General features: G+C 69.2%; 1 protein-coding gene across 1 annotated transcript; it reads right to left on the bottom strand.

The window, feature by feature from the left end:
• Window positions 1–109: 109 nt before the first annotated feature.
• On the bottom strand, window positions 110–9,819 carry PLEKHG3 (pleckstrin homology and RhoGEF domain containing G3). The gene is given in 17 exon segments (XM_080405743.1): window positions 110–2,079; window positions 2,152–2,223; window positions 2,628–2,813; window positions 3,062–3,068; window positions 3,070–3,100; window positions 3,255–3,329; window positions 3,469–3,576; window positions 3,660–3,693; window positions 3,812–3,898; window positions 3,973–4,065; window positions 4,447–4,629; window positions 4,720–4,854; window positions 5,540–5,690; window positions 5,758–5,804; window positions 5,885–5,954; window positions 6,046–6,146; window positions 6,246–9,819. Coding segments are annotated over 17 exon segments (3,207 nt in total). The 5' UTR covers window positions 6,588–9,819; the 3' UTR covers window positions 110–594.
• Between the last annotated feature and the right edge of the window lie 199 nt (window positions 9,820–10,018).

The raw sequence follows: 10,018 nt of genomic DNA, 5'->3' as shown, positions 1-10,018 counted from the left end.
TGTGTGTGTGGGGTGCCCCTGCTCCTGGACACATTGGAGGTTCATGGGGTGGCCCTTCTCCTGTGGGCTGGTGGGCCATGGGGTGCCCCTGTTCCTAGGTGAGCTGGAGGGGCATGGGGTGGCCCTTCTTCCAGGTAGGTTGGAGGTCCCCAGGGTGCTGCTCCTCCTGAGAGAGCTGGGGGATCCATGGGGTGCCCCTGCTCTGGGGCAGGTTGAGGGTCCCCAGGGTGCTCCTTCTCCCAGGTGAGCTGGAGGTCCATGGGGTGCCCCTGCTCCTGGGCGGGTTGAAGGTCCCAAGGGTGCTCCTTCTCCTGGGCAGGCTGGGGGTCCATAGGGTGCCCCTTTTTCCAGGTAGGTTGGAAGTCTACAAGGCGCTCCTTCTGAGTGAGCTGGGGGTCCATGGGTGCCTCTGCTTCTAGGCGAGCTGGGGGACTATGGGATGCCCCTTCTTCCAGGTAGGTTGGAGGTCCCCAGGGTGCTCCTCCTCTCAAGTGAGCTGGGGGTCCACGGGTGCCCCTTCTTCCAGGTAGGTTGGTCCACAGGGTGCTCTTTCTTCTGGGGGTCTGTGGGACACCCCTTCTCCCCGTCACCCACCTAGCTGGCGGCATCAAGGGTCTGAAATTTCTGCCGCAGGTCCCTGACGAGGCCGTGGCGGGGGGGCTCAGGGGTGTCGAGGGGCTCGGGGCAGCGCCGCCGGTACTCCTCAGAGGCCTGGTAGGCTTTGCAGCGCTCCACCACCGCCTTCAAGCAGATCTTCTCCCGGGTGGTGGGCGAGCGGATCTGCACGTAGGTGGGGGGCTCAACAGGCGCCGGCAGCTGCTCCAGCACCAGCACCCGCTGCCCGGGACCCAGGGGAGCCTCCGCTGCCACCCACAGCGCCCCGTCACTGCTGTGCCGTGCCGGCGCTGGCTCAGGGGTGCTGGGACCCCCGCCTGCCTCGGCGCTCCGGCTCCGGCCGCTGCCTCGCTCCTTCTCGGCTGGCCGGCCGCCCCGGCACGGCCCGTCAGGTGCCGAGCGGCTGCGGCTCACCGGTGGGGGCCGTGGGGCACCAAAACGGGCACGAAGCTCCCGCACATCAGGCCAGGTGAAGGGCTCGGTATTGCCAGGGCTGGAGGGACTGCGGGGGACACCCGGGGAGGGGGCCACCGCCAGCCCCCCATGGCGTGGCACAACCACTGAGGGGGTGCCGGTGCACAGGTCCCCCTCCTCTGGCTGTGCCAGGGGGCATCGGGCACCGGCACGGCGGCTCTTGATGCGGAGGCTGTACTGCCGTGCCAGCTGGTACACCTTGGTGCCAGGGTGCGGGGGGGTCAGCAGCAGCCTCGGCGGTGGCCCAGCCGGCAGCCCCTCACCCCCGGCGCCCAGGTCGTCCTCCTCCAGGATGAGCAGCGGCTCGGGGGGCTGCGGCTCAAGGGGCTGCAGCCCGTTCTCCTGGCACAGCTCTTCTGGCGATGCCTCGGGCCCCTCTGGCGCTGGCTGGGTGGGGGGCTCAGAGGCTGCCGGGGGCCGGGGGAGGCCGTTGAGGCGGCAGATGGAGCTTCGCACCAGTCCCTTGGGGATGAAGGAGAGGCTCTCGCGGCGGCGCACGCTGAAGCTGGCGTCCTGGTGCTCGGCGTGCCCGTAGTAGCTCTTAATCTTGTCAAGGAGCAGGCGGTCCCGGCTGGAGAGTAGTGACTCCCGACGGGCTCCGGCCAGGGGCTCGGGTGAAGGGACGGTGCTGCGGGACCCCCCGGGCTCCCCGGCCTCGAGTGGGGGGGCACCATCCAGGCTGAGCGCGCTGCCGCTGCGGCTGGCCGGCCGCCCCTCCAGCGCCAGGCTGCTGCGGCGGGAGAAGCTGCCGCCACCACCGAAGCGCTCCGCGATGACGCTGGCCTGGTCCAGCACCGAGGGGGGCAGGATGCTGCTGGCAGCTCCTTCTTCCTCCTCCTCCTCCTCCTCCTCACTGCTCAGCCCCTGCAAATCCTCTGCAGCACGCTCCGGCTCCCGCTCCCCGCCAGGCAGCACCGGTGCCGGGGTCCCCGCCGAGGAGGGGGCTTCAGGTGCCCCTGGTCCCTCGGGGTGCTCCCCGGTGCTGCTGGCCTGCGGAGGGGCAGGCAGGTGGGTGCTGGGTCCCTCGGGACTCCCCGGCAGGAGCTGCAGGGCTGCACTGACCTTCTCGCAGCTCCCTGGCCCCCAGCTGCTTGGCCGCTTGGGTCCCTCCAGCGCCAGTGGGTGCCCCCCAGCCTGGGCAAGAGCAAGCGGGGGGTGTCATGGGCTGGGGGGGCACCCAGCTGCTCGAAGCAGGACCGCTGCCGGAGGTAAGCCCCAGCCAAACTCATGGCTGAGGACACCACAGCGTTCCCAGGAGCAACATGGGGTACCCCAGGAGTGATGCAGGGTGTTTTGGGAGCAATATGGGGGTGCCCCAGAAGTGATGCAGCCTCCCCTCCGAGTAACATGGGGTGCCCAGAAATGATGCTGGGTGCCCTGGGAGTGACATGGGGTGCCCCAGAAGTAACAGGGTACCCTGCAAGCAACATGAGGTACCCTAGGAATGATGCTGGGTGCCCCAGGAGTGATGGGAGGTGCCCAGGGTAGCACTACGCAGTAGGTACCCTCTGTGGGGTTTGGGGGGCTGGGGTGGGTACCTGCTCCTCCTGGGGCTCTGGCAGGTCCACAGCGCCAGGCAGCTCCTCCTGGCACTCCTTGTCTAAAGCCTTTTCTTCGTCTTCCTCCTCCTCTTCCTCCTCCACCACACCTTCAGTCACTGCCCAGGCTCTGGGGTGCTGGGGGGGCTCCCCCGCCTCCAGGAGAGCCCCGTCGCTGTCAGCGTGCTACTCGGGGGTGAGTGTCAGGCTCAGGGTCCTGTTCTCTCTACTCCTGGCAAGTAGCGTGCCAGGGCTAGGGGGCCCCGGGCACCCCAACCCACCCTGTGCCCCAGCATTACCTTCAGCCCTGCCAGAAAAGCAGAAAAAAGAGAGAAAAGTAGAGGTTGGGGGGGCAGCGGCACCCCAGAGTGCCTCCCCCAGCCCTCGGACCTCCTCTGCCCACCCCACCGGTGCCAGCAGCCGTGCCAGCTCACCTTGCTCACCCAGCTGCCGCAGGATCTCTTTGGCAGGCTCTGCAGGGAGAAGTTGGGCATCCAAATCAGGTGATGGTAGCGTCCCCCAGCCCACCCATCACTCGTGTCTCCCAGCCCACCTATCCCCAACCCCACCAGTATCCCCAGCCTCCCCACCCTGGCTGGGGTCCTCACTCCCTGCATGCATCTGCACCTGACTGCCTGCGCCCCGTGTGCCCGTGCAGCCGGTCTGGCAGTGTCTCCGCACGGTCCCGGTGCTGGAAGGGCTCTGCGGGCACAGGGACACCCATCAGCACAAGCACCCAGTGCCCACCACCCCGACGGGCATTGGTGCGACTCAGCCATGGTGTCACCCCGGGGCAGGGTCGGCAGCGGTGGTGGGGACGCTGGGGACGTGCGGCTCTCACCGGACTGCCGGCGGCCCTGGCGCAGCTCAGCAGCGGGGTCAGCCAGGGGCTGGCAGGACCAGCTCTTCTTCAGGTGCTCGGGGCTGCAGCGGGGCAGGCGCGGGGGGTCTGAGGGGACAAGGAGTGATGCTGAGGGCTGGGGGGGACAGGCGAGGGCAGGGAGGGGACCGTGGGGCGGCAGTGGCACTCACAGAACAAGTCCATCTCCAGGATGGCTTCCTTAGCCTGGGGGGGAAGGAGGACGGAGAGAAACAGGGGGTGAAGCTGGGGTGCAGCTGCCCCCTCCTTGCTATGCTGGGGGGGCCCTGGTGCCAGCACAGCACCCATCCCGCTCTGCCCTCACCTTCTGGGGGATGATGGCGTGATGGTTCTCCAGGATGAGCCGCTTGATGTGATGAGTCCACACGCGTTTCTCCTCCACACTTTTGGCCTGGGGCAGGACAGGGAGGGTGGTGGGGTTGGGCAGGGGTTCCCCAGGGTGACCCCCACCCTGTGCCCCCCTACCTGCAGGCTGTGCTGCTGCTTGCCATGCTTGTAGTGAGCCAGGCTGAAGCAAAGCGAGTCCCGTGTGCTCTCGATCAGCATCAGCGAGGAGCACTGAAGGCAGAGGCCATCAGCCCTCCATCCCCAGCACCCCCCAGACCCCTTCCCAGCACCCACCCTGGTACCCCCCCATCCCCAGCACCCGCCAGGGTCCCCATCCCTCCCCAGCACACTGCAGTCTCCCCCATCCCCAGCACACCCTGGACACCCATTCTGACACCTATTTGGCTCATCATCCTTAGCACCCACCCTGGTCCACCCCATCCCCAGCACCCACCGAGCTCCCCATTCCTTGCACGCACCCTGGTCCCCTCCATCCCCAACACACTCCGGACCCCCATCCTAGCACTCACCCTGGTCCCCCCCATCCCTGGCACCCATCAGACTCCCCCATCCCCAGCACCCACCCTGGTCCCCTCCATGCCCAGCACCCACCGGGATGTGGCTCTTGTAGACATAGTGGTCACCACGGCGCTTGGTGATGAGGAGGGTCTTGTCGAAGAGGAAGACGGCGCGCTCGTGGCGCACCCGCTGCACCCGAAAGGTGCCCTCCAGCACCAGCTCCCCATAGCTGGTCAGGTCCGGTCCCTTCCAGCCTAGCAGAAGCGACTGGATCTCCTGCGTGAGTGCCCCGGGATGGGTGCATCAGGACACCCACCACCACGGTGGTGCCCATCCAGTGCCGCCCACAACACTGCTGGTGCCCACCTGCTGGCGGATGGCGTGTTCGTGCTTGCGCTTCATGTCGTTGATGTACCAGGCGACACAGGTCATGGTGTCAATGGCCTCCAGCACCACCTCGTAGTCGTCCCCTGACTTGTGCTCAAAGTGCTTGGCGATCTCCTGCCAGCAAAGGACGCGGCATCGGGGGAGATGTGGTGGTGTGCCATACCAGGGGGCTAGGCTGTGCCAGGTGCCCGTGCCATGCCAGGTGTGTGCGCTGTGCCAGGGAAATGTGCCATGCTGGGTGCCCATGCCATGCCAGGGAACCAGGCTGTGCCAGGGAAATGTGCCATGCCAAGCACCCACGCCACGCTGGGGAACCAGGCTGTGCCAGAGAAGGGTGCTGTGCCATGCCAGGGGACCAGGCTGTGCCAGGGAAACGTGCTGTGCCAGGTACCTGGACTTTGCCAGGGAACATGCTGTGCTGGGGAACCAAGCTGTGCCAAGCGCCTGTGCCACATCAGCTGCCTAAACTGTGCCAGGAACTCCTGCTCTGCCACTTCCCCATGCCACGCCACACACCTGGCCTGTGCCAGGCACCTATGCCCTGCCAGGTGCCCATGCCAGACCAGGCACCCAGACTGTGCCATATGCCATGCCATGCACCCACCGCACACCAGGCGCCGGTACCCTGCTGGGTGCTCATGCCATGCCATGTCCCCGTGCCACACCAGGCACTCACACCACACCAGGCACCGGTACCCTGCCGGGTGCCCATGCCATGCCATGTCCCCGTGCCACACCAGGCACTCACACCACACCAGACACCTGCCGGGTGCCCATGCCGCGCCACATGCCGGCTCACCTGGAGCAGCAGGTGGTACTTGAGGATCCTCTGGACGGGCTTGAGCAGGTAGGCACCAAGGGGCAGCGCGTGCCGCAGCCGCTCCTGGCACTCACGGAGGAACCGGGCCTGGGGCTTGCTCCTCATGCACTCAGCCAGCGCTGCCACCGAGCTGCGGGCAGGGAGCAGGATCAGCCCCCTGCCCAGCCCCCTGCCCAGCCAGGCCCCCCCCAACTCACCTGGGGTAGTTGTTGCAGTACTGGGTGTAGATGGCAAACTCCTGGCTCTGCGGGCAGGGGGAGCACGGTGAGAGCCTGGCATGGCCCTGTGCCCCCCGCCAGTGCCCCCCACCATGCCCACCCTTACCCGGGTGACAAAGCAGACAGCCACGGCCACGGGGTCATTGGCGCAGCTCTCCAGGTTTTGCAGCAGGGTGCTAGGGGGGACAGAGGGGATGGGATGACAACAGCCCCCCCAGCTGTGGGACTGGCTGTGCCCCCCCCACCCGCGGCACAGGGAGCACCCACCTGCTGAGCTCGTAAATGTCCTCGATGTTGCCGAAAAGCGCGCTGACCTGCTCCGGCCGCAGCACTGGCTCCTCCGCATCGATAATCTTGCCCAGGTAACCCTGCCGGGCACCCATGGGTGGTGGCAGCACTGGTGCAACCAGCCAGGCCACCCCCAAACCCCATCTGAGGGGTGTCCCGTGTCCCTCCCCAGCACTCACCTCCACGATGCTGCGCAGGTCACGGGCGTAGGTGCGCTCCGACTCCACAATCTCCAGCACCACCCGCCCCAGGTAGCTGGGCTCGGCCCCGGGGCCACCAAAAGGTGCCAGGGGGTGCCCGCCACGGCCACCCGGCCACCCCCCGGGGGAAGCGTTGTTGTTGCTGTTGCACAGCCCCTCAGCCCACGGCTCGGCCCCGCCGCCAGCCGGCTCCTCCATGGCGTGGCCGGGCTCCAGCACCGGGCTCAGGGCAGGGTGCTGCAGGCAGGCGGGCACCGGCATGCCGGCATCCCTCAGCACTGGCGGGGCGCAGGGCGGGTCTGGGAGGGGGGAGAGCAGCATGGTTAGGGGGGTGTGGAGACCCCCCTGCAAAGAGCCCCCGAGGTTGACCTGATGGCCAAACACTTCAGGCCAGGGTGGTGCCAGCACCTCTCAACCCCAAAAATCCCCGGCTACGGAACAGCTGAGGCAGGATACAGCCTGGCCGGATCCTGGCACAGCCCAACAAGGCCTCCCACCCGCTAGGGCCCTGAGAATTAGGGGTTCACCCCCTCCCTTGCCCCAGAGCCAGGTGATGCACTCCAGGAGCCAGAGACCATGCTCCAGGAGGAAGAGGCTCCCCAGTGGGACCAACGCCATCGCCATGCCGAGCCCCCACCCGCTGGCACCCCGCTGTGCGTCACTGCCACGCCTGTGGGACACCTTCCCGGTGAGCAGAGCGCTGGCCCGCCCTTCCGGACCACCGGTGCCGCCGGCTACTCCCCTACGGCACCAGGATCCTCCTGTGCCACCGAAACCGTGCGGTGCCACCGATCCAGTTGGGGCACCCAAAAACCAGCCGCCAGCAGCAAAGCGTGCCAGAGCGGCAAGGGCTCACCGCTGCGCTGTTTGGCAGAGGGACAGTTTGCAGCAGGGCACTGAGCCCGCTCACCCCAGCAGGTGGGTGGCCCCAGGGACAGTGACCTTCAGCCCGGCCACGTGCCGGCGGCGGGGCTGCCCGAGCCCCCCGGCACCACCGGGGGGGTGCCAGTATTGAACCGGTCAGGCCGGTTCCCGCCGGCTCCTCCCTGCACCCGCCATGCCGCATGGCTGCGATCCCGCCGCCGCCCTCCCCACAGCTTTCCCATGCAAGCCAGGAGCCCCCCAAATACCCACCATGGTGCCGCCCCCAGCCCCACATCCCCAGACTGTGCCGCAGCCCAGGCATCCCTGTTGCTGGCACAGCTGGCTCTGCCATGGGGCACCCCCTCGGCATCCCGGCTCTGATTGATTTGGGGAGCAGCCCCCCCAGACCCCGAATCCTTCAGCCTTGCCCTGGCCCCATGGTCATGTTGGCCAGGGGAGACCCAGCCCCATGGACACCCTGGCACTGGGTGGGGGGCACCAAGCCCCATGGACAGCCCATCCTGCCGGGGCCACCGAAGCCAGCAGACCCCCAGCATCCACACCCGGCAGGGTCCGATCCCTGCCCCCACCCATGTCCTTTCCAGGGGACAAGAGGGGACACCCGGGTGGCACCGTGGGGGGCACACAGGGCACGGCTACCCCACGCCTGCTACGGGGGGACGGTGGCCCAGTGCCCGCGCTGGCTCCCCCACGTGATGCCTGGCCAGGGATTTGCGGCCACCTCGGCTCGTCCCCGCAGGCCGCCCCCGGCCACCCTAATCCGCTCAGCGCGCCGGGATTACTGTGCCGGCCCCACGTCACAGGGACCGTGGCCACTCGCCTGGGCCACCGCTGGCCCACCCGGCTGGGGGCTTTATCCTCTTACCCCCCAGCACCGCCGCGGTGGGCATGCTGCTAGCCAGAGCCCCCCCGGCTCCCACTTGCCGCCTTCTCCGGGGGGGGGGGGAGGGGGATTAGCCTTGACCTTCACCCCTGCCGGGACAGGATGCTGCCCCCAACCCCGGGGGCTGCCAGAACCCCGGGGCACCCCTAGCCCTGCTGCTGGGGACAGGAGGGACCCCCGGGGTGCCGAGCTGTATGTGGCCCACGGGTGCTGCTGGCAGCACAGGCGAGGAAGGACACCAGGAGGCTGCCGGCTGGCCCCAGCATGGGGGGACCCCAAAACTCCCCAGCAGGGGAAACTGCAGCAGGGGCCGGTGCTGTGCCGAGCCGCCGGTGCCGGTGCTCGCGGGGTGAGGTTTTCTCCCCGCCGCGGGATTGCCGGCCCTGTTGCACATTCCTGCGCAGGAGCCGGGGCGTGAGGCTTAGCCCACGGTGCTTTCCCAGGGCCCTGGCACGGCACGGCACAGCACGGCACGGCACGGCACGCCGGGAGACGAGGGTGGGCAGGCCGGGGGTGCAGGGTCGGGCAGCCGGCCGAGCAGGGCTGGAGGAGGCCAGCCTGGCGGAGCCATATAAGGGAAGGCGGTTCACCATTTCCAGGCATTTTCCAGGATCGCAGCGGCCTTGGGAGCGGGGAAGGTCGCTGCCGGCTCCAGCCCAGCTGCCATGGCTCGGCGCGGCCGTCGCTCCTGGCCCCGGCTGGCACCGCTGGTGCCCGGCAGGCACAGCCTGGGTGCTGGCACTCCTGCCCGCAGCATCGCGGTGCCGCAGGCGGTGCGGCACGACAGGGGTCCCCATGCCACAGCAGTGAGACCCCCACACACCACGGCAGCTGTGACGCCATGCCTGGGTGGGACTGGAGCCCGAGCCCGCGGTGCAGAGTGCCCAGAACACGGTGGCATCAACCCCGCAGGGCTGCCAAAGCCTCTTAGTGTCCCGCGCCCATGGCGTCCCGTGTGGCCAGCAGCCACCTAATCCCACCGGAGGGGTGCAAGGCACCCCGCTCCACATGCGACTCGGGGTCCCGGTGTGGTACCCCCGTCCTAGCTGCCGGTGCACGCACAGGGGTCACCATCGTGCCCTGCACCCCTCAGCTGGGCCTGGGGTCCTCCCCAGCCCCATGGCTGCCTGTACCGGGTGTCTCCCAAGACCCCCGGTCCCCTGCCCTCCCTGGGCACCCACAGCCCTGCCCCATGGCTCACCAGGGCCCTCCACCCCTATGGCCCCTCCAGCACCCACAGCTCCTGCCCCACTGGGACCCACGGCTGTGGGCACCCCAGCACCCAGAGCTCCCACCCCGTGGGCACCCAGAGCTCCCACCCCACCGAGACACATGGTGCCAGCCCCACCGGCACCCACACTGCTGGGCACCCTGGGACCCACGGCTCCCTGTCCCACTGGCACCCACAGCACTGGGCACTCCAGGCCCCGTGGCTCCCTGTCCCAGAGACCCACGGCTCCTGCTCCACTGAGACCCACGGCTCCTGCCCCACTGGGATGCAGTGATTCCTGCCCCACCGGGATCCACAGCTTCTGCCCCACCAGGATCCACGGCTCCTGCCCCACCGGGATCCATGGCTCCTGCTCCACCGGGACCCGCGGCACCCCCATGATCCACAGCGCCTGCTCCGCCGGGACCCCCGGCTCCCACCCCACCAGGACCCCCGGTGCCGGGCACCCCCGGGGACCGACACCTCCCGCTCCACCGGGACCCCCGGTGCCGGGCACCCGCGGCTCCCGCTCCACTGGGACCCCCGGGGCTCGGCAGCCCCCGCCCCCCCGGCCGCCCCCCCGCTGCCCCGGGCCGCACTCACCGCGCGCCGCCGCCCCGGCCCGGCCGTGCCCGCAGGAAGCGGCGGGAGCGCCCCGGGGGCGGGGACTGCGCCCGCCCCGCCCGGCCCGGCGGCGGCTCCGGCCCCGGCATCACCCCCGCCCCGCCCGCCGCCCGCCCGGCGGACAGTCCCGGTCTGGTTCCTGTACGGTCC

The sequence above is a fragment of the Falco punctatus genome (genome assembly GCF_963210335.1).
Source record: "Falco punctatus genome assembly, chromosome: 10".
Lineage (NCBI taxonomy): Eukaryota > Metazoa > Chordata > Aves > Falconiformes > Falconidae > Falco > Falco punctatus.
The sequence above is the reverse complement of the archived record's forward strand: the minus strand, read 5'-3'. Positions and strand labels throughout refer to the sequence as shown.